Source organism: Anticarsia gemmatalis, chromosome 22, assembly GCF_050436995.1.
Source record: "Anticarsia gemmatalis isolate Benzon Research Colony breed Stoneville strain chromosome 22, ilAntGemm2 primary, whole genome shotgun sequence".
Lineage (NCBI taxonomy): Eukaryota > Metazoa > Arthropoda > Insecta > Lepidoptera > Erebidae > Anticarsia > Anticarsia gemmatalis.
In genome coordinates this window covers 3,830,651-3,858,392 of record NC_134766.1, presented here as the reverse complement: position 1 = coordinate 3,858,392, position 27,742 = coordinate 3,830,651, and the positions used below count along the sequence as shown (strand labels likewise).

The 27,742-nt window shown below is 36.4% G+C and overlaps 1 protein-coding gene across 2 annotated transcripts; it reads right to left on the bottom strand.

The window, feature by feature from the left end:
• Nucleotides 1–146: 146 nt before the first annotated feature.
• On the bottom strand, nucleotides 147–27,573 carry LOC142982895 (uncharacterized). 2 transcript variants are annotated; one of them, XM_076129619.1, is made up of 11 exons: nucleotides 27,047–27,573; nucleotides 24,780–25,115; nucleotides 24,383–24,496; nucleotides 24,063–24,121; nucleotides 17,626–17,829; nucleotides 16,995–17,092; nucleotides 16,717–16,885; nucleotides 16,173–16,354; nucleotides 6,580–6,739; nucleotides 6,187–6,303; nucleotides 147–6,109 (listed from the first exon to the last, which is right to left on the bottom strand). In XM_076129619.1, the coding sequence occupies exons 1-11, from the start codon at nucleotides 27,201–27,203 to the stop codon at nucleotides 5,051–5,053; spliced, it is 2,655 nt and encodes an 884-aa protein (XP_075985734.1). In that variant the 5' UTR covers nucleotides 27,204–27,573; the 3' UTR covers nucleotides 147–5,050. The 2 variants fall into 2 exon arrangements, with proteins under 2 accessions (XP_075985734.1, XP_075985735.1); XM_076129620.1 differs by having other exon boundaries at nucleotides 16,173–16,351.
• Between the last annotated feature and the right edge of the window lie 169 nt (nucleotides 27,574–27,742).

Here is a 27,742-nt window from a genome sequence, read left to right as displayed (position 1 = left end):
GTTTATTTTGAACTATAAAAAAGTGATATTTTTGACGTGCTATCACGTCGATGGCGTCGTGAGCGATTTTCAATTTTACGTCTCTTAACGTCCGTGGCGGTGAAAAGGTTAAGCCTATATAAGGAGGTATAAATAAAACAAATCGATTATATCGGCAACCATTTATTCACAAGTCGCCCATTACTAACGTATTCATTAAAACTATATTATCCTAATTATAATAGATCTGTCACCTTCAACATTACATGTAGACATCTTTATATCGTCTGTACCGCACACGTACAGACATATGAACCAATTTTAATGAGCAATGTACAATTTATACATTATTAAAACCGCCAAAATATAACACTACAAGAAATGTAAGAAAAATGAGAGTGTAATTGTGGAGACGACGATGTTACACGTTCATCGAAGAGTATGGACCGTAAGGATTCGTTACCTTGTAATTTGTATGTAACTGCGTGCACAGAAATTAAAGCAACAAATCCTTACGATCCGAACGCTCCGATATCTACAATGGATGCGTAGCTTTAATCGTTGAAAGAGTCGCGCGATTTGTTGTACAATAATTTATTGAAAACTTCTGCAATTTTCCTCTTATTAAATCACTTTAATCAGTTATGTTACTAATCAATTTTCTATGGATTAACGCTCTTGCTACGTCTCCGTCATCCGCACAGATTGTCTAAGTTTAATATTTAGTACTTGTTTCTATAATCAGACAAACAAAGATAGCAGGCGCCCTAATCAATCAACATATTATTATATCTCTTCCGTTACTGACTGACTGGATGGACAACGCACAGCCGAAACTACTGAGTGTAAAAGTTGACATTTGGTTTTAAGACTTCTTAGTACGTGTAGTGAAACACTAAGAGAGGATTTCTGGAAATTTTCCCTGAGGTGAAATCCCATGCGGACAAAGTCGAGGGCAGAAAGCTAGTTTGATACGTGCGCGACTACCTGCGTCTCCACAATTACGTCAAAGATTATGCACAGTACACGTCACAAGTATAAATTATACTAAAAAGCTATGCTTTTATATAAAAGTCATGGGGCTAAATTGTATATAACTTCGGAGCAATTCGAATGTTCTAGAGATTAGTTAAAAATCACGAATTTTAATGTCGGCTAGGATAAAAACTTGTCTTATTATATAAAAAGGAGTAATTATCTTAAGTATTTTTAGTAAATTTAAGGCATCTCGATCGATATATTGTTTACGATATTAGATTCTAGCAGACCAACTTATGGTGACTACAGAAAAAGGACTATGAATGTTTGTAAAAACCTACGCCAGCTAAAATGTCATGTCAATTAATCCATATTTTCAACTGTAACAAATTCGACAATGCGATAACAATGGCATCAATTAAGCTAAATCATTACATACTAGCTCTAAGTAAAAACACGGAGTATGAATACATATTTATTTAATTCACTACAACAGTTTATACTACAATGCAAATATATTGGACCAAATCATTTGACATACATTTGATGAAGTAGAATGCCCATCCAAAATGCTCCAAACATTGGACCAAATCATTTGACAAACATTTTGATACAGTAGTCCATCTAAAATGGTGCGAACATATTGGACCAAATATTAGACATACATTTGATGAAGTAAAAGCCCATTCGAATTGCTCCAAAGTCAAAAAACAAAGGTACAATGAGAGAAAACGAAAGTTAAGTTAGATAATAATTTTCAGCAAATTATTTTAAACTGAGATCGTGAATTTTGGTTAGTCTCAGCTGTTGTATTAGGTCGGGGAAAAAGTCTTTTCGCATTATAGTATGTGTGAACTTGTAATAAAATATTTCCTCTACACAAAAAAGCTCGATATTTGGGTACCTCACAAGCTCACTGAAAGAAACCTAATGAACCGTGTACTCATTTGTGATTCTTGAAGCCAAAGAAATTTTATTACAAGTTCATACATACTATAATGCGAAAAGACTTTTTCTCCGACCTAACAATTATAATGTGTCCCGCAAATAATGTTATAATAAGATGTCATAGCCCGCGCGGTGTTCCCATAGCCGAGTGAGCGCTCATTCACACATCGCCTCGGTCAAATTAAAAGTACTTAGGTCTAGAAGTCATTGCTACTTTAAAACCCAGATTTGTTCATATATTGCACTTACATTTCTTATTTATAAAGTATCAATAATTATTATTCTCTGATCTCCCCCTATTGGAAGAAGGCCTTTAATGTATATATATTTAGTAATGATTTAAGTTTGACCCCAATTTTACATACTTATTTGCGTTTCAGAGAATTGTCTATAGATTGTTTTAAGTGGTGAACTTGGGAGCCCTTGTTAAGTGGGTCTGGATATTAAAATAGCAATGTTTTGATAATAATTTTCACCTGTTACAGGCGACCTTACAATACCCAAGCAATCATACAGCTTTCACGGTTACACCATTTGATATTATTTATGTCACACTTACAATAAAAGAATATACTTGAAGCCCGTTTTCTAGTATCAATCCAAAAGAAAGATGTCCTTTCTGTTTCTTCTAAATATATTAATTTACAAAACCGGCCGTTATTCTCTCAAAAACCCTGCTTATTAAAATAATGTACGACCGAGGCGCCACCTATACACATACCCTTGTACTTCAAATATACAAGTCTAAAAAAATAATATATTCAAACATTGCCACATAATTTTAACTACTAATTATTTAGTAAGTATAATATTTATAATAAAGAAAAAAAGCTGTTTGTCTATAGACGAAATTACAACTCGAATTTTGGCGCGTTTTTTTTAAAGAGTTGATAATTTAATCTGTGTTCAAACAGTGCATGTAAGATGGCTGCCACATGTAATACCGTCCAAGTCCATATTACAGAATAAGACTGATAATATTTTGTCCCAAACACTTGCAATAATATAATTTACAATAATTCTTAAACATAGCCTTATTTACTGATTCAGTCTTTATTCTTAATAGATTCAGGATATATTTCACTCATTTCACATTCAATAGACATTAATTAATTTAAAATTCCCGCAATATGTCCCCAATTAGTATCCTATTTTTTATCCTATCGTAATATTATCTTTAATTTTCACAAACGGCTAGACAGGGATGCAAACAAAGCACATTTTTAAAGTGCTTGTTACCTACCAAATTTGCAACATCAAGACTGAGAATGTTCTAACACGACTCTCTTTGAATCTCACTAGGCTACCGAAGCAATAAATAAAAGAATAATAAACTAGTCAAGCAATAAAATTTAGTACAATTTACCCCAAAATAACACGAGTCAATCCCAAAATCAATGAATGTGCAATAAATAAGTAGACAGTATTACATATAGGAACCATGTAAACGAGATTAAATAATCATACACGCTTTACAGCGACTACAGCTCTGTATAAACAGAAATCGTATAATCGTAGGCACTGATCACTAAACTATCTTATAAAATATTTACAAGTCCTTACATCTATAAAAACATTCTTTATAATTCTATGCACGTTATAAAACTTTGAATGATAATATACTTTAGTACTTCATTTAATTAATTTACATCAACAATTGTTTCACGATCAACTGTTTGGTGTTTTAAGTGTGTTTGGTACATGGTAATTTAATGACATGCCATATTTTAATTAATACAAAAATATATCTGTATGTTCCAAAAAATATATAAACACCGTCGCGCCGCTTGCAGGTTCCCCCTTATATTGCAACTTAAGGACACACCGTGGTATCATTCCGTTATGTACTTGGCAACACAATATGTTAAGTTCTATCGAGTTATTTTAATAATTATACCCCTGTTTACTCCTATGACGGCTAGGAATTCAAAACATTTATAATATCACCGGCTAATACATTTTTAAAGCCGATGTCAGCCAATGAAACTCCAATATAATCAAAATTACAATCTCATTGGCGCTAACACAATATGAAATTAAGAGCAGAATAATTTGATTCAATTAAACAAATATAACTGCTTATTAATAACTCGATAGAACTACATGAATGCATACAACGCATTATCTATCCGGTCGGTATTGTTCGCAAAAATATCTATACTCTTAGCACAATATGTACCATTTTATTTCAATACGACATCGAACGGTAAATAAATACAATCAACCTCGTTATGATATAAAAGTATATTATATAATCAGCTATAACTATTGTATATAGCAACGAAATATATATTTTGATGTGCTTATTGGTATGTGGATCAGAGTGGACATACTATCTATGATAACTTAGCTAGATTAGTCGACGGCCATGACAGTCTACCGTTTTAAAATATAACAGTGACGGAATACTATTTGTGTTGTGCATTCACTTTAGTCACTATGGATATGACACTCTTGCGCAGGTGTAGGGTTTCAATGACAATGGTCACTGTGGTCAAATATCTATCAGAAGAATGTTCTTCTTTTTTAACGACATCGGTAGTTAAGTTATTTCTGAGAAGCGAGGTAGTTACTGCGGAACTTTTTCTTCTTTGTATAACTGATATTTATTTGGACGATCAATTAGTCAATGATGACGTTATTTATAAGTATGTACAGCATAAGTTATTATAGATCGTAGCCTTGTAAGTGGCGAATACGCCCCGACACCTAGCGTCTATCACGCTTCAATACATAGTATCTATATTGAAGTTACTACAGATAATATGAGCATTAATAATTATTGACGAGACTTCTTAGTGCTGTGTTAAGTGAGTAGAGTTATAATGTTCAGATAAATATACAACATTCTCACTGTATAGATATAAGGTTTGCTATTTTACCACTACGTTACACGGATAGGGATAAAGACACTAGCAGATAACAATGGACTGAACTAATATGAGATATTCGTTACGAGTGGAACTATTTTATTGCTTCGTTTCATCGGTTAGTGTGGGTCACGTTGTAGTATGTGCTATGCATTATGTACACCGGACACGTCAGTTCTGCGCGCGGCGCGGCCCGGCGGCAGCAGCACGACGAGCAGCGGGCGGGGCGGGGGGCGCGCGCGGGTCGCGGGCGGCGCGGGGCGCGGCTCCGCGGGCTACTGGAAGTCCGCCAGCGACTGGCGCCACGTGGCATGGAAGGGGATGCGCAGCAGCTTGAGCTTGGTGCCGGGCAGCTGCGCCGACAGCAGGCGCTGCAGCGTGGGCAGCGGCAGGATCTCCACCTGCGGCGGGCCCGCCACGTGCGCGGGCTCGTCGGGCAGGCGGCAGCCCGGCACCGGCTTCAGCACGGGGATGCACTCGCCCACGTCCCGGCGCTTGGCCTCGCCGGCCTGCTCGCACTGGTCGATGAACAGCTCGGTGACGCGCAGCAGCTCGATGGTGACGCCCCACATGAGGTGCGTGAGCGAGTCCTTGAGCCGCAGCACGCCGCTCAGCACCTGGCGGTTGGTGGTGGCCGACTGCGACACGTAGGTGGGGATGATGAGCAGGCGCTGCACGTTGGTGCAGGCGGCCAGCGCGTCGTCGAAGCCCGGCTTGACGTCGATGTTGACGAGCTCCAGGCGCGTGAGCAGCGGCAGCGTGGCCAGCGCGCGCAGGATGTCGGGCGCGGCGCAGTGCGGCGTGCCGCGCTCCAGGCGCACGCGCCGCAGGCGGGCCAGGCGCGACAGCACGCCCGCGAACTCGGCGCGGAACGTGCACTCGCCCAGCTCCAGCGACTCCAGCGCGGGCAGCGAGCCGATCACGTCGCACAGACAGATGCCCAGCTCCTTGATGGACGTCAGCGACAGGTGCTGCAGGCGCGTCAGCGTGGCCAGGTGGCGCAGGTCGTCCGTCAGCGACAGCCCCGCCATGGACTTGAGCCGCAGCTCGTGCAGCAACGGCAGGGCGCCCAGCGGCACGGGGTTCAGCTGGGCGTCCCGGATGGCGAGCGCGGACAGGGCCCGCAGCCCTGGCAGGCCGTAGCACACTGCCTCGACGGCGCGGGCGGGACAGCGACACATCTCGATACGCTCGAGCGTGTCCACTCGGGAAATGTGTTCGGCGAACTGATCCCAGAACACAGTGTCGTTCTGTGGCAACAACATTTTGCGCAAGTCCAACCGTTTGGTGCCGTGTCGCTTCAACGCAGTGCATAGTCCGCCCCAGTCGCTCACCTGTAGGAGAGAAACGTGCATCACATAATGTTTCAAAAACATAGTCGAAGTATACGGTCGAGTGTCGAGTGACTTACGTGTGAGTTCTTCATCCGCACGTGTCTCCAGAGGGCGGGCGTGGCGGCGAGCTGTCGCCACAATCTACACACTCGTGCGCAGTGTGCTAAGTCACGCATGCCCAAGTACTGGAATATCTGCAACAAATACAATACATCCGTATTCATCTACTATACAAAATACCGTTAACAACATAATCCATACTATAATATTATAAATGCGAAAGTAACTCTGACTGCTACTCAACCACGCCTAAACTACTGAACTAATTTGATACCCGAGATATTTTGATAACCAAGAAAAGACAGACTACTTTTTACCCCGGGAAAATGACGCATTCCCATGGGAAAATTCAGGTGGCGGACGAAGTAAAAGCTAGTTATAATATTAATTGTATTGTTTGTGAGTAGTACCTGTACGACAACGTTGTAGTTGTTCTCCTGCGCCTTGTTGTAGAAGGCGGTGAAGTGGTCGGTGTCGTCGGGTCGCGCTCGGCCGCGGCGCCGCGGCGACATGCTGGTGGCGGGCGGCGACGCGGCGCCGTTGGCCACGCGCCCGCGCGCCCGGCCCTCGCTACAACACACACACGATGTACTAACACACACTACATAAAACACCTCTTCATCTTTTCTCACTTATATCTCTATTATTATTCAAATTACATACCTTTTGATAGAAAAAAAATCGTGTACCGTCAAATCAAAACGTGGGACGCGTTAAATACGTTTATTGTTGCACTGTTTTCGTTTGATACATTCCCTTATATACGGATAGTGTTAAAATTATATGAGTGAATAAAACGAGAGGGCAAGGCGTGTAAAATATTTGTTACAATTATTTTGTCACTGGTATATGGGTTACATGGCAAAACTTTAACATAGAGAAAAATAAAGAAGAAATAGTATACATACAATATTTGACTGTAACACAGCTATAAGAATTATTGGTATAACCATTTCGTAGCATTAGTTCTTAACTATGTATTTTATTAAATTCATATGCAATTTAAAACTACAATTGATTTTACTATATTTCATTACATTGAAACCTACAATATCAGCTCGTTTTAAGGTTTATTCTATTCAGTATATTTAAGTATGAATTTTTTAAATATTAAGACAATAATTCTTATAGCTGTATTATTACAAAGAAAACATAAATAAATTCACACACTGTACTAAATTAACATTTGCGTATTACAAAAAGTTTTTAGGAACAATCAACGTGAAAAGATGGAAGAACAGTAACTCATTCAATTTGTTAACATTCAAGAACAGTATTTAGCCTTACAAAGACGTAACAATTTTGAATTATGTACATTTTTATTTCTAGTTAGTTCAGACTTACAATTTTAAGCCAAAGGTGAGTTATTCATATACATTTCCGATTTGAATTCTATTGAGCCAGTGGCATAGTACAATGAATTAACATTGTCTTTAAATATTATTATTACGGGCGGAGCCGTGCTAACTGGCTAGTTAATTATGATATTTTGTGATGTTTGCTAAAGGGTCCTAGGGCCTAGAAGTACATAGCTGTTGGACTTTTTTGCTATTGCTAGAAATAATTTGTGATATTAGCCAGTAGGCTGTGCCCAAAATAACAAATGAAACTTTGCTAAAAATCACTGAGACAGGTCTAAGAGTCGTACAAAAAGTCAAGTTTTTCGCATTTCATCAAGATCGTTTTAGTAGTTTTCGAATAAAAATAATTTTTTTATATACAAACAGTCCTGACTCAATAAAATCCAAATCGTAACACGGGTTTTACCAAACACTTTGCGAATTTAATTTCTATACATCACATAGCAGAATTTTCGAATCTTTTTAGTTTATCATAACTTTAAAACTTTTGCTTTACAACTTTTATCTAATATTATACGGGAATTAATAGCTACTTACATGGATATTGTTAACGGTTCGGCACACTGATACCTTGCCGAAACCTCAAGAAAGCCGAGGTATGCAACGACTAATGATCTAGTTTACCCACACAACTAAAAGTTGTGTAAAGTTTCATCATTTCGGATTTGATTTTTTTACAGAAATCAAAGTGGGTTATGTTCGACTCCTGTTCTTGAAATCTGTACCACAAATTTCATCAAAATCGATACAACGTTTTAGTCTTAAAAGCGTTAAAGCCCAACAGACTTGCATTTATAATATTAGTAAGTATGGACTACCAAAAAACCGATACGCGAATTCCCGTTCAATATTAGATAACAGTTTTCAGTCTAATTTAACACGAATAATTCGAACACTGCATCTAACGAATAATAAGCACCCCTATCTAATTTAAATGCTTAGTGCAAATATTTATAATAATTAGAAAGTCCTTTTGTATATTTTAAACTGTTTTTCGTTATAAATGTATGAGTTATGGAACTTTTGTAAGGCAACTTGTGTTTTGTGCGACCATTGTACTGTTAAAAAAAAGTATTGTATTTATGAAACAAACTACATTATTTTCAGACTGTATTTCAGTAGTAATCTAGAGACGAAAGATAAATAAGATTTATTTTTCAAATATAAGGAATTTTATCATCGCGAAGCTCCTTCTAGTATATTCTTCAATTATTACTTGTAAGCTCTTTACTTGCACGTAATATGTACATGCAAGTGTTCGCATGTGTAACGTATACATGCATACACGTATCTTTCATACAGCGATCGAATCGCTCGGTGTGATTTTATATGTTATTACGGCTAGTTCCACATTTTAGTATTAGATAACCTATTTGCTAAATAAAGTGACAGCAAATGTATGAAAACGACTGTCAGAATTTCAGCAGAGATGAAACCTGGCTTTAGACTTTTAACAGAATTTGCGTCAAGCAATTCAATATTTGAACTCATTACTGTCCTACTGCTGGGCAAGGGTCTCTTCCCGAATATGAGGGAGCAGCTATACCTTGAGTCGCAATTAAAAGCAATTCTATACTTTAATCAAATCCTTTCAAGTTTTATACATGTACATTCATAAAACCACGCCTTTATTCCCATTCGAGTAGGCAAAGATCACTTACTACAATCCTTACAAGCTTCCCTTGCCTCATTCACATTTATACATCTTGTCATACAGGACCGCTAGTTACGAGTACTACATATTTAACTTTTTAGCTGAATATCTATCAGCCTTGTAGTCATATTGTTTATATTAAAGGGTGCTTCAGCATATTGTGATATATTGTTTAAAACTAAGTAGATAAACTAAAGTTTGTTATAAATAATTGTGATAACATGCGTTATTGTAGTGATGTGTTTCGCTCCTTGTTCTTTACACCGGTGCTATCTGTAATACAAATAAATATTTGTTAATATATAAAAGACAAACTGTAAGAGAGCTGATAAAGAAATCATATTATTTTGAGATTATAGAAAATAGTTCCAAATTTTGTATCAATACTTCTTTTTTAAATAAAGCAGTCGGGATCTACCTGTGGATCACATAGTGAAGGATTCGAACCTACGATACATATATGCTACGATAGAAACTATATGAAACTTTTACAGCACAAAATGTTCAGTCACTATAGAAAGGACGATTTAAACTACTTAGTTATAATTAGAATTCTCTTTCGATGTAAGGATTGAAGCGTTTTTTTAACGAAGCTGTAATTTTCTTATCAGGCGCTGGTTTACAAAAACGTTGTTTGACTAAGGATTTGCACCCAACACATCGTGATTTGTAGTAGTATACAGAGACAGCGCGCTTGTATTCTAACATAAAGTATATAAGAGTGAACAATACGATACAACTGACTGTGGCTGTGCGTGCACCATGGAGCGAGGCACGATGATGAACCGTCGCCCGTTCAGCACCGCTAGAGACTGCGGCAAGGTCGGCCGGGGTCCTCGAGCTCGGCCGATAGCCTGAGGGGGCGGGGCGGAAGGGGGCGCGGCCTTCTGCTGAGGCCCCGCCTGGTTGGATTGTTGCGCTTGTGATTGGTCAGATACCGCCCATACTCGTTCGCCGTCTGGTGTTCCACCTGCCACCTATAGAAGTATTTGTTTTAGTCTATTGTTTGACTTGTCGACTGCTGATGTATCAAACACAATAATAATCATTAAATTTCAACCGGATCAGTTATGACTTTATAGAGATAAAAATTACTATTTTAGCCGTTGTCAAGGACACAATTTAGTTACAAATTATATTGTGGCTAGACATTTGCTTGTAGGAAGAGGTCTAGTTTACCTTATCAGTCATACAAAATCATTTTGAGAACCTACCGAAAGCAAAATTACTGCATACAAAATCATTATTTATCAGCTAAAACTATCGCGTGGCACTACGTAGCAACGACACACAAACATCTTTATCAATCATATTGCAATTAATTACCTTCATTCTTAACATAACACGTTTATCCCTGGGTACTTTAGCGGGTACGGGCACGGGCACGGGTACGGGCACGCGCCGCGGCACGGGCGCCACGACGGGCACGGGCACGGGCACTGGGACCGGCACGGGTATGTTTGTACCGCACACACCGGACTTGTGGGTGAGGGGAGGCGGGTCTAGTGGTGGTGATGTCGATTTGCGGCAGTTCTGTATGAATAAAACGAAAATATTTATAGTAAAAGAAAATTATGAAATCTAATTTCAATGATTATTTCGTTGTGATTGAGCAAAATCAAAAAGTTATGTATGTTAGATTTTACGATCTTAATAAAATTGAGCTAGTTATAGTTTATTCGGTAAATGTGTCGACAAAATAACTGCAGTAACAAGACAAGTGAGATTTCAATCCAGCAGATTATTGTTTCTATAAATTTTCATACATTGAGTCCTTACTCGTTTTTTTTTTACTTTTAATGACTAACCCTCTTATTCATAAACACACTATAAAACTATTTTAAAATACTTAAAAAGCTACTATAATATGATTTCGCTAAAGAGTAAAAGAAACAAAACACTTTCTAAGCCTTTCATAACTTCATATATTTTTATGAATAAAAGGGTACTTTGATTGCCTTTGACGTCAAAAAGCTAACTTCAATATAATTAAACACACACCTTGCACAAAAACGGATCAGGCGGCGTAGTATGCAAATAGCCCGCACACGCCGGGTGATAAAGACACAGGCAGGCCGCACACGACAGAGAAGGGACACCTCGCCCGCAGGTCATAGAGCACGGCTGCACCAGCTGCCGGGGCGACTGCGCCACGAAGCACCCCGCGTTGTCGTCGTCACTGCTCTGTAATATACAAACAACGTCGCAACTACTCCTAACGCTCAAACGCATTACCTATCTGATAGTTTTTTTACACTGTGGTCTTAAAGACGCGGTCTTTTGGCTAACAACTCTTTGTTTTTACACTGTGGCGTCAAAGACGCGGTCTTTTGGCTATCTTCTTTCTGATAGTTTTTACACTGTGGCGTCAAAACTTCGGTCTTTTGGCTAACTATTCTCTGATAGTTTTTTAGACTGTGTACTTAAAGATACGGTCCTTTAGCTGAGGTATTATCGTGCCAGTATATTGTAAGCGACTGGCGATATGAATAGCTAGAAAAATAAAATGTAGTCAATGACAGTTATCCGTCAAAGCGATTGACGGATTCGTAGTTCAAATTCAAAATTAATTAGTTCGCTCAATTCGTAATCGGGACCTTCGTGGACTAGGCTAGGTGGTATATTCTAGTACATATTCATTCCTTCGCAAACCAAATTGTAATTTTACTGTTCAAATGCTCATTCTACAGATTTTTTTTGGCAGATCATATATTTGTTATTTGACCGCACTTTAAGTATATCTGAAATTCTCATGAACTACTTCAGAACAGAAATATAAAATATATTTTTACATCTTTATATCCATCAGTTTCATCGTAGAATTTTGCCCAGTATGGTTTTATAGACAGGCTATGGATTCGAATGTTTTTACAATGTTTTTATTTGCATGCATATTTGTATGATTTTATTAACATAAAACTACAATTCAGAACAATTTTCAAGCATGTCTACATCTACAAAATAGTAGTTTTACTATTGGTTTTGAAAGCAGGTCTACTGCAGTTGCTTCAAATGAAATTGTTCGTTCTCATTTCTAACAAGCGCATAAGGCATGTGCGATGTGCATACCTTAACAATTCTTGACGACGTGCAAAATCACTCAAAATTGCATTTGGCCAGAGCATAGCTGAGTAAAGATCTAACTTCTCCCACATTACGAGAAGAGACATGTCCTTATCAGAGGCGCATATTTTATTAAGCTTATTGTTCTAACGAAAATATTTTTTTTATTCTTGAATTGAGGCAGACCTCTGACTTTGAATACTAGAGATAAAAATATATGAAGTATGTATGGTACTGACTTGCGGGTCCGGCGCGTGCTCGACGTCGGGCGGGCGGCTGACGAGCGGCGGCGGCGGCGGGGGCGGCGGCCTGGCGCCACACGCACTACACTCGCCACTACTCAGTACCACCACGCGAGGTACCCACACACGTGGCATAATACTATACTATATCAAACCCTAACTTCGTAACATGTTACATTCAATTGCGCAAAAACAGATTTGCGCAATGTAAACTTGCGCAAAAACAGATTTGCGCAACGTCAACTTGCACAAACGCGTGTATAGATAAAATATAATTTAATTGCTTTTCAAAATAATAATTGAATGTACTCACTTTATTCTTAACTTCATCACCCCGAATTATTTTTTAGTCAAGCCAATTATGTGAAGAATACGTAAGATAACTGTTATTCTATCTTTGTCTTAAATCCCCAAAAAGACAAAGACGGCTATATCTCATAATTTGGACAAATAAAGCTCTCCAAAACTCTTTCCAAGTATAGTATTATACCACGTAACAAACATCACACAAACTTAGAACACTGATCGGAAGCGATCAGCTATCGAAGTTTTAAAACACAATAAATAAATAATAAAAAAATAGTTATTTTTTTGGGAATGTATCAAACGTGAACCGTGCGTAATATAACCGTTATTTATTTAAAAATTTTGTACCTATAATATTTATTGCCTGCAAAAACTGGACAAGCCATCAAAATTTAATAACTGTAGAAAGATTTCTCCGACTAACTTTCGCAATTAGATCATTGCGAAAAACAGCAATGCTCAAAATGTTTACTTCCTTTTTACTTCATAACAAGTAATAGGAAAAAGCGAGAGATCGCGGTGATATCGAGTGCAATAAAATAACAAGTGAATATATCTCGCTCTATCTAATATTACTTGTCAATAAATGTAAAAGAGACGGGTATGTGTCCAGTTCTTGTCGACAATGATTGACGTGAAAATAAGTTCAAATATAGTAATGGTTCTTTAGTATAAATGCTTTCGTACACCTTGATCACTCTAAGAAAAATAGACTTCGAAATAAACATTGAATTGTTAACTTAAAATAAACTAAACTTGTTTAGACTTTTATTAAAAAATATGCTTTACTTTAGGTCTATTTGGCGTTTAGTCTTCAAGGTGTACGAAAGTCTTCAGGCAGTTTTAACGTCAATATAGTATTGACTGAAAAACTGCCTTTTAGAACACAGACCTGCACAATTTGTAAGTGCTCTTTCCTCTGAATAAAATTTAGTTTTAGGGATTGTTTGCTGATTACGAATATAAATGTCTATTATTTCGCTACACTTTTTAATTTAAATCTATCTTATTCTGTGTTTATCGCAAATTTTATTTTGCTCTTTGTAATACTACACAGACCTATATTTTTTGGTCAATCGAAACGAAAGAAGCCGATTAAATGATTGTAATATAGCTACTATACGATACAAAGACCTGACATGTGTACATGTTGCGTGCATGCGTTCGTATACGCAATACGTGCACGCACTTTGCATAATGTCCAATGCATAGTTATTTCTAATAAAAATATGGTCTCATCTTAAGATAGGGGTCGATAATTTGCTACTTCTAAAAGTAGGGACGGCATAATTTAACGTAGCTACACCTAAGACACTAGGTGTCAAACACAAGAAAACACTCGTTGAGAAAGGAACAATCAACTTTATTATAACTAATCTTAAACTAAACATTATGACCATCAGACTTGGAACAGTTCGAACGAAACATCTACCGACATAAGCGTAGTCAAATAGGAATACTAGTTATGGACAAAATCATACGATCCGGTACAAAAAACCGAATTTCAATTAACTCTAGTTAAAAATTAAAAACGTTTTTCAGTTGCAACAAAAACATAAGATTTTCAAAACACTGTTATTTTATGGCACTAAATCTCACTATATTTTCACCACTTTCGAATAACTATAAGATAGCTTATCAGATGAAATTTAGTCAGTTGTTTTCATACAATTACTGTATGTAGCAGATAGGCTATCTAACACTTTATCATCAACTGTGAAACTCTCCTAAACTGACTTATTAATAAACGGTGTGTAAGTTTTCATTAGTTATTCAGAGATTTCTCGCTTTCAATCAATTTCAAAAATATATGATTGAAAGTCAAATGTATATATAAAAATACTACTGAATGTTACTGTAATATGTATGTGTTAATCTAAACAAATTATACAGTAACACTTCTTCGAGAATCACTCGTTTAGTGAAAAGTGCATGAAATCCCGATCGTAGATTTTGACTATATCGCAACAGGCGCTGCGAGGGACAATATTTTATAATATGTAATACGTTTATATAGTGATAACTAGCTGACCCGCGCAACTTCGCTTGCGTCACATAAGAGAATCATATTTTTTCCCGTTTTTGTAACATTTTTCACTGGTACTCTGCTACTATTGGTCGTAGCGTGATGATATAAAGCCTATAGCCTTTCTCGATAAATGGGCTATCTAACACTGAAATAATTTTTCAAATTGGACCAGTAGTTCCCGAGATTAGCGCGTTCAAACAAACTCTTCAGCTTTATAATATTAGTATAGATATAACCTTACATTTACTTTCTAGTTTAAAATGTACATCTACTATTCTAGGTGATAAATGCTTGATTATAAAAATAATCTTATCCTATCGAACAAGTATAATACGGCCAAAAATAACAGTGTTTTGAACAAAGTACGCAATTAAACTACTCCTAATGTAATTTTATGAAAATAATATATCTTCATAAGTAGAAATAATGCACGATTGGATATAACCCAATTATAACGACTTTGTGATGTTCAAAGTTTGTCGTAGGTGGCGCTAGTTAGCTGACAGTTTACGTTTTATTTCACAGCTTATTATGAACATTATATAATCTTAGTAAATATGTATGGCAAACCTTCAGGTTTTGACATTTCAGGCACCTGAATATTATGTAGTTGGCTCAATGATAGAGAATAAACAAATCAATAGAATTAATTATCCAACTGGGCCCCATTTACAATGGCAACCTTTCGTTTCGAATTTCATTAGTAACTTTAATAGAAAGAATAATAGACAAACTCAATTTTAAATTGATTTCTCATTGAAACAGTATTATTTTATATTTGTATACCAATCAATTACGTATTCAACAGCGCCATCATACGACATTAACTAACATCTATACCATCTAAACGCCATTAGATGGATCCTAAAAATAAAAAAATGCATACAAAATACGTATGTACTTTACAACCGCCAAATCGCGAATAAAATCGACTCTAGCTAATGAGGTACCGTCAGCACTAAAATAAAAAGGCACGTTGTCCCTAAAAGGATACAAATTAAAAAAAAAACAAATCATTCAAAAAACAACACGACTACGTAAAAAAATCACTTAAAAAATAAAAATAAAAAATGGAGTCACAATAAGTCCTTACAAGCGTGTCAGGCAGTCGGAGGCCCCGTGCAAGGAGTATTTACATTAAAAATAAAATGGACATGAAAGCCTCCGACTGCGTGACATACTTGTACGGACTTATTGCGACTCCATTTCTAAGTTCTTTGATCACGCAGTCGTGTTAGACAATTTGTTTTTTTTTTTTATATACCCGTAATCAGCAATGAGAGGTCGCTAGTCAAACCCGAGTGAGAGTATTTGCTGTAGGTCTGTGTAATTGTACATAATGCGGTACCTCGGTTTCTTCCATGCGGCGGTGTTGTTGTTGTCGGGTGTCGCGGGTGCTGTCGGCGCGGGGGCTTTCTTCTGCGGCTGTTGTTGTTGTTTGGCGGGAGCGGCGGCGGGCGGGGTCGGAGTCGGTGACGGCGCCGGCGCTGGTGTGCTGCTGCTCAGACGGGACCCCACCGATTTTACCTGCTTGAATGGAATAATGTTTTTCATTTTTAGTAGTTACAAAACACTATTAATTACGTCTAAGTTTATTCGTAAAGCCCTGAATGGTTTGAGACTTTTACTTAGAAAGTATAGCTTGCATTTACCTCAACAGTTGGATTATACTGTGTAATAAGTTGTTTAAACAGCAGATAATAGTAATGTTGCATGTCAAACATACCAAAATTTAATGCTTTGATATTATATTATAGCTACTCTGGTCGTCTAAAAGACATTCATTTACACGACATAAAGGCTAATTTCTTAAGATACTGGCAGGAACCAAAAACCGGACCAAAGAATCTCATTAAAAATAATTCCAATAGTATTATTATAACACTACTGACCTTAATTTTAGCAGGAGGTGATTTGACAGCGGCGGCGGCCTGGGCGGGCGCGGGCTCGGGGCTGGCTCCCTTGGGCGCCTTGGGCTTGGGCGTGCGCTTGCCCTCCAGCGGCGCCGCGGGGGTCGTCGCCGCTATGGGGGACTCCACACGACGGATGAGTTTTGCGTCTCTGTTGAAAGACATACACATTACTTCACATAATATACTGTTATTGTTTAAAAATGGTTGTCTTTTATTAAAATGTAAGTTATAGAGAACGCTTACAGAGAAATAATTACCTTATAATTTCTTTTTCTGGGTCGTCGACCCCTAATGGTTCTTTGAAGAATGAAAAGTTTTCTACTGTCAGTCCGGTTCCTGCTAGATGTTCTGCGACCTGGAATAAAAATATAGTTCATTTTATGAAATATACGCCAGTAAGGAATTACTGAGCTTGCATACTAAGAGACAGAGATAAAGTAAAGTGTTTCTGAGAATTCAACGAGAGTTAAGCCGCGATTAAAAAAGGGTGAGGATCCCATAGGAGCAGCTTAATGGAAGTCTAGTATACTCTGGGAAACGTATCAGATTAGTAGGCCTGTTAGTGACAGAGGTCCTATAGTAGTATTAGCGATATTATTTATGGACTACTAGCTGACCCGCGCAACTTCGCTTGCGTCCAATAAGAGCGAATGGGCGAATTTTTTCCCCGTTTTTGTAACATTTTTTACTGGTACTCTGCTCCTTTTGGTCGTAGCGTGATGATATATAGCCCATGTCCTTTCTCGGGCATCAAAATATCTCCATACCAAATTTCATGCAAATTGGTTCAGTAGTTTAGGCGTGATTGAGTAGCAGACAGACAGACAGACAGACAGAGTTACTTTCGCATTTATAATATTAGTATGGATAGATGTCGTAAATATTTACCTCTCTGGTAGATCGCAGTTTTTTGCCCTGCGGCGTGTAGTAGTATATGTCAGCGTTTCTCCGGGAGTGCGCGTCGAGCGCGGCGCGGTACACGAGCTCGCGCTTCCAGCCGCGCTCCAGCGGCACCCGCAGCAGCGGCGACGACATCTCCGTGGTGGCGCGCCGACCGCCGCGCGCCGCGGGCGAGTACCCCGCCGCTGATGCCTACATCGAGCCACCATAGTTAATATTGGGTATAAAATGATTGTGGACGTTCGCAGAGCAATGTTTCAAACAAGTGTGGTCATATTTTAATAAGTGTAAAAATTAAGATGTGTAAAATGTCGTTTTATTTATTGTTATAAACGACAGAGACTGTAAAAAATGGTTAACTAAACGTCAAAACCAATGATACTATTATTGCTGATGATGCTTTTCGTATAAAAATCCATGATTCAAATAAAAAATAATCATTAATAATCAATCAAATAAAATAATTACAAACTTGTAACTTTTGTTAACAGATTTTACGATGTTTAAATATGACCACACTTTAAATAATACGATCGGGTATGAAAACAATCAAACTATAATAAACAATAAATAAATACGAGATAAATAAATATGTCATAAAGATACGGTTCCCGGATCGTATTAAGTAACTACTACACATCAATGAACAAGAAACATCAACAAGGGCTCGGCACAGCTTGACGTTGGGCGTTGCGTACAAATGCACGTTGACAACGTATACGTAGAGCTTCTAGCACGAATCTTAGCAACGACGAGACTCTCTGCTGCCGGACGCGCTGACTTCACCGCTGATCTTCTCTCTTGAATATAAGCCACTCTTGTCGTAGGCTGTAGAGTACTAGTCACTCTATGTATACGTTTCAAACCTCCGCTCATCGCCAAGTACGTGCGAGCGTTTCATACAAGAATAAGGCTGTGTTTCCAACACGACGAGCTAGGTAGTTAGGCATCTAGCGAGGAAAAATCCCACCAAATGCATTACTCAATTTCCCTAAAATCGCATAGCCGGTAATCACAAATGGTGGACTTTTTCGTTACGTTTTGCCTAGCCACCTCGCACATCTATGGTGGTAAACCAGCCTAGCACAGCGTTGTTTTAGAATTTTGCCCCCATTTTGCCAATGACGCTGAGCTGGAAAAGAACACGACCATGCAGGGAGAACCAGGGCACAAGCCACTGCCCCCGGAGCACAATGTTTGTCGAAAATAATGAATTATGAATAATCTATAAATATTTTTGGGAATCGAAAAATTTTGCTTTTCGTCCCCGACCTAGCATTTTTTGCGTTATCGTGCTACGAGAGTTTGGTCTAAAAGCTTACACTGATGAATAGCCAAGCTTTAATCTAACTTATTATTATTTTTTTATACAAAAAAACACTTGTTTTTATACAACAAATTATTCCCAGTTTTCCCATGCAAGGGGGGGTCAAGGCAAATAGCAACTGGGAATAACTCTCCTTTCCTAGTATAGGAAATCTCTGGCCAGTACGTATAAGCTCTTAGACAATTTCGCCCTTGGTTAATTTTCAGGGTGACAGTCATGTTGCTTGCAAATAACACAAAGTCAAGATGCAAAATGCATGCGGATAATTTGATATTATATAAAGCAAATATATGACCGGATACTAAAACACTCATACATTTTTTTAGAGCAACAATTTTAAATGTTCCTGGTAGGCAACATTTGATGATAAAATGTATTCTTTGTTAGTACATGATGCATGGATATATTGCCCAAAATTCAACCAATAGCAACAAGCATAATAATCACAAAAGTTAGTAATGGTTAATTAATTAAGTTGTTGCTTCTCTCGATTGCTTCACAAAAACTGAGTATTTTAGTATTCGGCCAATAAAATGATGATATTTTATAATGAATTCGCTTCAGAGCCTTGCAGGTATGAATGATGAAAATGATAAGGGAATGACTGGAAACTGATAAAAATATAAATCGTTGCGAATTAAATATTGTAATGTTAGAATGAAAGGGATCGCCGCAGTTAGTAGTAAGCAAGGTGTCAGATGGTAACGCCATCTAGTTATAACAAAACTAAACATCAAACGATACATTCATAGAACCTCCAAGTTCATAAAATGTACTCAACTCCATATTTCTATAAATATATACATAAATACATATATTTGCGTGTAAAATAATATAGAATATAAAATATAATATATAAATAGTTTATGTTTATACAGTTAAACATCAAAACATGCAAACATCTTGACATTTATACCGTTAGTAGTGTTATCACTCACTTTCCTGCGGGCATACGATTTTTGTCTTGGGCCTCGCGGCTGAGTGACAAAAAATAGGTGAAACAAATTGTTCAAAAATAAATGGTTACTTAGAAAGGCCAACGAGAGTAATGACCGTAGACATGCCGAAGCGATCCAAGTTTTAATGAGGGAAAGGGATAGTGCTATTGTTTGTATAGCGCTGTCTCTTTCTCGCAATTAAACTTGGTTCACTTTAGCTAGAGTAGTCTCAGATATCGTATGTACAGAGAAATATTAAACTAAGATTTCTGTTTTGTTATATAAAAAAATATCGAATCTTATATTTGACCTTTTCGACCATTATCAATGATTAAGCAATGCCAAAATAGCGTGTGCAAAAATCAAAGGTATACTGATCTTGTTAGCAAATTAGTATTGGTTACCACATGATATATCTCTGTATATAACTCGAATTTATAACGATTGCACGTCGAAATTTGCCACATAATTGCCTGCAGTACTTTAAGCTAAGAGAGATTTAGAAAACCGAGTTATGCATACTTTATCTCATCTCGTTGACCTTACTAAAGAAATAAAAAGTATTAAAAAAGCAATTTTAGATTATTTTTCTATAAAAAGCCAATTTTGGCAAAGCTTTGATTTTAAATGTCTACCCTTGATTTCTTTTCATGGCAGAATAATATGAACTAACTGAAATAAATTCTTCAATTTTTTTGGCAAGATTCATGCATTATTTCAAAGATTTCTGTTATGATTGTTTATTCAAAACACATAAACATGCATTTTCACGAACACATTTCGGAATTACACTTGACTTAAACAAAGTTATTATTTTATTATATCAAACATTGTATTTGGATACAATGATCATTAATTTTAAGGATTTAATAATGGCTAATCCCAATTACTTGTTCAGCCAGGCCTGAATATATCTGGGTAGATCTGATGTTGCCTATTAATGGCAGTTTTTTGTCAATATAATCTTAATTTGATTTATTTTTTTGGTTAATTGATAATGCCCAGTATGTGAACAAGGTTATAAGGATCGGCTTGAGGTATGGCCTTTGAAATTGTTCCTGGTACCCGAAAATTCAAATACTGAAATCAAATCAAATATCGTAGGTTTTGGCAACCAACTATTAATTTTGTTTAGTACTTTCAGTCATATCTTTGCAGTGACTATGAACATATTGGATTTAAGTTTGACTTTAAGTGGGACCATGTGTAATCAGAAGAATAGTAGATGGATATAGTAGATTTCAGTTAAGTATCCTGAAAGTGAAATGTCATTTGTTTATTGTTATCCTGAATAATTACAACTCGGACTCGGCAAGAAAGAAATGATCAAATAAAAAAAATACCAACTTTTTTTTTAAATGCTTGTTAAAGATCAGTGTAATAATATATAGTGAAACGATTGCTTATATTTTTTCTACAGAATAAGCAAGGTGTTTATAGATTCAAAAGTGTAAATTTAAAGGAACTTATTTTATTTCTTTACATTCAGATTAATAAGTTCTTAAACATGGTATATATATTACTCAGGTACCAAGCAGTCAAGTGTAATTCCGTTTAATTAAAATAATTAGGAACACAACTCACTTTCCTAGTTTTTAATGTATTCACTGGTGGCAAAAAAGGCGCATCCAGCTATGAATGAGAAAAACAATGACACGTGTGAAACCTATACATTACTGGCCTGAGAGTGAATTTTCAAATGAATTTACTTAGCCGAGTTCAAATTTCAAATATACTAAAGAGCATGAATATTGTCAGAAATTGTACTGAAATTCTCTCGTCTATAAAGTCTAAAACCTTTAATAGAATATTTATAACTTAAAACTGGAACTTAGACACATTTTTTAAACATGTTACTGTCCCACTGCTGGGCAAGGGTCTCCTCCCGATTGAGGGAGGGGGTTAGACCTTGGGTCCACCATCTTTGACTACCATAAAAATTAAGACTTATGCCTTTAAGATTTGTATTAAAAAATATATAGGCACGCAAGATTTCACCTTACTTTACTTTTATTTAGTAGCAGTCAATTATGAAAGTCTTTAGCTAGAGAAGTGGAAATTTATAGTAAATTCATATCAAAACTCAATCTCAGACAGCACAAAATGCTTGTCAAATATGCTCTGAAAACTTCAAACGGGTCATATCAATGCACGTTAAAATAGTGATGCACCGAATAGGAGACAATTTATACTTAGTAATCTATTATACTACATTTTCATTTGTTAATATTTCATATATTAGTCACACAATGGGTCAAATATGTACTTGATTCTGTGGCAATTGGGACTATTATACATGACTAATTATGTTAGTAAAACACACATGCTAAACATTTTATGAGAAACCTCATTAATAAAACGTTCTTCGATCTCTGCCTACCATTATGAGTAAATGGCGTGATTTTATGTATGTAATGAGTAGTCATGACTGCACAAGAGTGGTGATAATGTATCAAAATATAAGTCTCTAAAAATATTTAACATATGTGCTTCAAGACAGCTTGCTAATTTAATTTAGTTTGGATCGCTAGTTCCTTTTACTCTAGAGAGCTAACTGCTATTGGTTATTGTATTGGTTAGTTGATCTATTCCTAGTCACTAGTTTCTAAGCAAGACTGGTTATTCGGTGCATCAGTATTAAATATTCTTCAAAATATATTTGCGTCTTTGGTGCAAGAAAGGCTTATCTTACAAAATTTATAGTCTTTCTATGGCCAAAGTTGCAAAATTTAAGTCTTCGCTCATGTTGCCATTTAGTTATATGAACAATTAGGCTAAAAGGTGCTACCACATCAACGAATTTAAGCATAACCGCTGAAAAAATATTAATTTTATAAAAAAAAACCCAACCCCTTTTTTTACCAAAAATGTATTAAGCTGTTTACTTCCCAGTAATTAAAAATAAAAAAAAATGTCGTCTAAAACAGTTTTAATACAGAAATTTAATGTTATTTTGTATCCTATTTAAAATATTTTTAGGTGTAATTGTTAGATGAATATTTTATTAAATTTATTTCTGTATACTGCTTCCACACAATGTCCCTGAAATATCAACAAATATTTGTAAGCAGGTGTGGGAGCACCTTAAGTTATATTTCATGGCAATTTCTCTTCCACCGAAGCAGTAATATTATATCACAACAAACATAATATTAGTAAACAACTTACTTTGTTAATATTATTTTTAACAGAGTTTTCTCGAATGCCTTGCAGCTATGAACGAGAAAAATGATATGTGATAAATGCATGTAGATCAATTGAATTATATCTACAGCATTATTTTAATCAAAAACTACAACATAATACAACTTAAAATAAAATAAACGTCAAAAATCAGAAAATATTCAAAATGTTAGCACAATAAAAAACTTAAAAGCATAATTTTACTAAATATTAACTGAATTAGAACTTTATTTTCATAATTATAGTAGTTCTAATTAGTTCTATTTGTAGTTATTGATTAAAATATATAAAAAAATATGGTTTGTATGGTAAAACAACACCTGTATATGAAATTGACACTGATTGGTGAACAATAGTATGTATTTTTGATTGTGTTCAAATTTGTTCCCTCCCTGTTAGTAGGTATGTGTAAAGCTTTGTACAAGACGTTGACTGTGGCAATAAATCCTAAGATATTGTGTCTTGAGACTTCTCCCTGATAGGTAACCTCATGTAAAATTCGTGCTGTTAAAATATACAGTCAAAACACAATCAGTGTAGTGGGTTCATGCAGAAAACGGGTTAAGTGCTAATTGTTGCAAGAATAAGACCCTTCGTACACACCTCGACCGAAATACCCTATACCCGACTAAATTTGTCTCTAAGTGAGTCTCAGAGACAGGTGGTTTGCTTAACGTCTGTCTGTCGTGACTGAGATTTAAATGACAGTAAGCGGCCGAAAGCGAAAATTATTGAACTGACGTCTCACAAAGCTTCTTTGCTAAGTGACTCGCTAGGCTATAGACGGTAAGCAAACCGCTTGTCCTTACGATCTTGGCTGTTGTACTCTGGTAAGACTGTCTGCGACATGTACGAAGAGCCTAAGTGTTAAAACCCACGAATACATGTTTGTGAATTATGTTCAGTTTTGTCGAAGCGTCTGCGTGATATACTATGTAAATCATGTGTATAGATAAATAAGAGTGTGAATAACTTACATCTGTGGATCCGTCGCCGTCAGATCTTGAAGACATGGCTGATGATGGCCGGGAACCCTCTACAATATAAAAATAAAATAATATATAGCATTGTTTTAAAATACTTATGCTGCTAATTTAAATTGTTTGGCACCAACGTAGTTTCGCAAAATATAAAGACCTGCTTAAAGCAAACTTAAAACTACATGTTTTAAGTTTGGACTTGCAAAGGCTTTCTATGCATTGATTATGAAAAGCCTCTTTGTTTTTAAGAAATAACAAACACCTTAAATCATAAAAGAGTTAAATATCAATAAGTAAAAGTATTGTGATCAACTCACCGGTATCCTTGCGTGGTCGTTTCGAAGCCCTAGAAGGCGCAGGTGGCGTAGCCATCACAGTCCTAATTGGTACGTAGGCCTTGGCGGCTGCTGTCACCTCTGCCTCTAGCCGTTCTACACACAAAATACACATTTCCATTAAATATTGTTAAAGATCAGAATACTATTTTATTTAGATTTAATTTATTCAAATAATTGTATTAAGAGTATTGAGTCAAAGTTGTTTAAACTACTACTGTTGTCTTAACAACTGCTGTATATTCTGACAACAACAGTGACTTCAAAAGTAATAATATAATTTCAAAAAATCACATGTATAAACAAATCAACACACGGTTCTAACTACACACAACATTCTATTGATAATGGTTAACAGAACATAAATAAGTCTACTCACCCAAAACCCTACAATAATCTGCTGCTTTAATCTCCTCCTTAACTTCTTCAAAACCTTTGAACTCTTCATCTCCATTATCACTAAATGCAGCGGATGCTCTTCTCTTAATACCTCTCTTGTCATCGTCATCGTCTCCGTTCTCTGAACAAATATACTTTTGTTCTGGTAATTCCTCTTCAATTTCTGCTGTTATGTCAGGTTTCTGCTCTAGTTTAATCCCTTCAGCCGGGAGGTCCACTTCGTCAGTGTCAAGTTCATCTCTTAAGTCTGTTAATGGGGGGATGGGCTCTGCCGGTTCACCTTGTTCCTCTGGATCCACCTCGGGTGGTGGAGAATCTGTTGACAAGTGGACAATATTGTATATTTATTTGTAAGCCCTATGACACTGTTTTTCAAAATCTTCAATCATTCTGTAATCCTGTTTGTCACTTTTACTTTAACAGATATGATATGAAAAGCAATTATTATGATGTATTATGTGACATTCCTTTGGTTGTAGAATTTAAAAATAAATAAATTTGTGTAAAGTAGATGTAGATTGTATGAGATATCTCAAATCAATAACATAAATAGCTGCCTGCAAGTAATGTCTTTAACCATAGCACAACTAACACTAAAATAAGGTAAATCAAGACTGCAATCAATGGAAGTTACGAAATGAGTTGCACTAAACATTCGCCTCAAACATCAACTGTAATGTTTTACATCAATTAATGGTAGCTAGCTACAGTAATTATGTAATTCTTACTGGACTATTTAAGACTATGCATAATGATTGAGAGTTTATTGTTATTATGGAAATGCAGTAATCAAATCACATTATTTATTTGAGTAATAATATTTTATACACAACATTATGTAGACAGGGTATCTGCAGGATATGAGAAGTTTACAGTATAAACTATATACTGCTTGCAAAGGTAACAACTGGATTCAGATATCCACAATAGTTGGTTCTGTCTTAAATATTTATAATGTCGAGCACAGATGATAATATATGTTTAAGGAACCAACATTGTTAAGAGCATAAATTTAAATTGCATCAGTTTGCTAAAAAGAGTTTAACCAAGTAGCCAAAAACCCAGTTTAATTACATCAACATTGTAAGGTTATGAATTAATTTACTAACAAAACAATTAACCAAAATTGTGATTTATTAATTATGTTTGTCAATTATCTAGAATGTCTGTTTTATCCTTATATGTATTTGCGGAATATAAAGTATATATTAATAAAATCATATTCCGACCAGGTGCAGTCTTCTATATTATTATGTATTTGACTATTTGGTGAGATAGAACAAACTCGATTTGAGCGACTTTTCAATATATAAAGTTATGGCAAAAAAAAAACCTTTTTTTACAGTTTTTAACTTGAGCAATCCTTATTCAAAGGTAGTGAAGCTTTTTATACTATGAACCTTTAAAAAAGTTACAGAAATCAAAGCAATCATTGGTATTTTATATAAATATAATAATAAGATTGCTCGCTTTAATCAAAGTGTTGTCTGTCATAGCCAACTAGATTCATACAAAAAAATTCAAACAAAAGTTAACATGTTTGTAATATAAGAACGGAAGAAAATTATTTAGATTATTTGTTGTACTTGCTACCCGAGTTAAACATACAAAAATCCAATAAGCAGAATACATCAAAATAGCATAAAACTGTAAAAACCCCATGTATATAATGTAATTGTTATGAAGATACTAAAATAAGGTCCCAAAAAAAAGTCAAAGTAAAGCATTTTTTCATAGAAATCAATCCCAATGTTGTCGGAATAAATAAAATATTTGTCCAACTCCTTTAAAATCGCTAATTGTTTGAGAAAATTAACTTTACACAAGTCATTCAGGTCATGTTGTGCCCTTTATCACATAGAGCAACACTATGACATCATCACCGACCATTCCAAACAAACAATCTTTGTCGGACAACCACTCTCTAACGGAGTAACAGTGAAATCAGCTCGCTGCAGCATTACAAACACATTAGAGACGGTATCTGATAATTACTGTCTAATTGCTACCAAAATATGTGTCGCTTTGTGTGCTAAACAGACTTATGTCTACAAAACTCCAAAATGAGAATCTCAATCATGTTATACAAGTCAAATTGCACAGCAAAACTGTGAAAATTGACCTCAATTCACTGCAACTAACGTTGCAACTGCAGTCTAGGATAACAAAAAGCAAAAAATACATACGGAATGACTATAAAGTATGTCGTGATGTTGGCACTTAGGTTATGTGAAAGTTTTGACTTACCTGCAAGCGGAGCTGGAGAATCTTCAGCTTCAGGTGCGGCGGGTTCGCTCGGAAGCTCCGGCACTGCATCTTCGGGCTCCGGTACTGCCGTCTCATCGCTGCTCACTTTAGCTTCCTCCCCAGTTGTGTTATCAGACACCGCCATTTCCTCCGACATTGTCAAATACAACAAGAATTATCACGAGTCCACTGTCAAAATATATATGGCCACATAACAAGGCTGTTACGACACTTCGCCAGAGCTTGCGACGAATAATCACGATTTGTGCGCGTCACAACGTAGATTTCCCGCTATAATGGTCGTGAAAAAAACTTTTGCCTTACTGGCGTACACATAACGTTCGGGCGTCACTATCTTGCGTGTATTTGCACAGATTTTACAGGCGCTTCTGTTAAACACAGATTCCTGTAAAATATCGGCCAATTTGACGAAATTTAGTTAGATTTATACGCACACAGGACTAATTTCTAAAAGATTAGAAAATGTCGATCATAAACAATATCCGCTCGGACGACGCCACAGTGGTTGTCTATGATTTGTGAAGCTTTTTGTTCATTCGTTCCTCTACCCATAGCTATTTCGACTTATGTTGGTCGATATGTTATGCTGGGGCTACATTAGCGGGCTATGGCGAATATTCGTGTTAACGCGATGAATGTGGCCGGGTTCATCGTGTCATCGCGTAGTATTCGGGC

Coding starts and splice junctions, on each gene's coding strand:
- LOC142982895 (XM_076129619.1), bottom strand. CDS start 27,203: ATGTCGGAGGAAATGGCGGTGTCTGATAACACAACTGGGGAGGAAGCT. Junction 25,116..27,046: donor TTCTCCAGCTCCGCTTGCAG/GTAAGTCAAAAC, acceptor ACTTGTCAACAG/ATTCTCCACCACCCGAGGTG. Junction 16,886..16,994: donor CCAGAAAAAGAAATTATAAG/GTAATTATTTCT, acceptor GTCTTTCAACAG/AGACGCAAAACTCATCCGTC.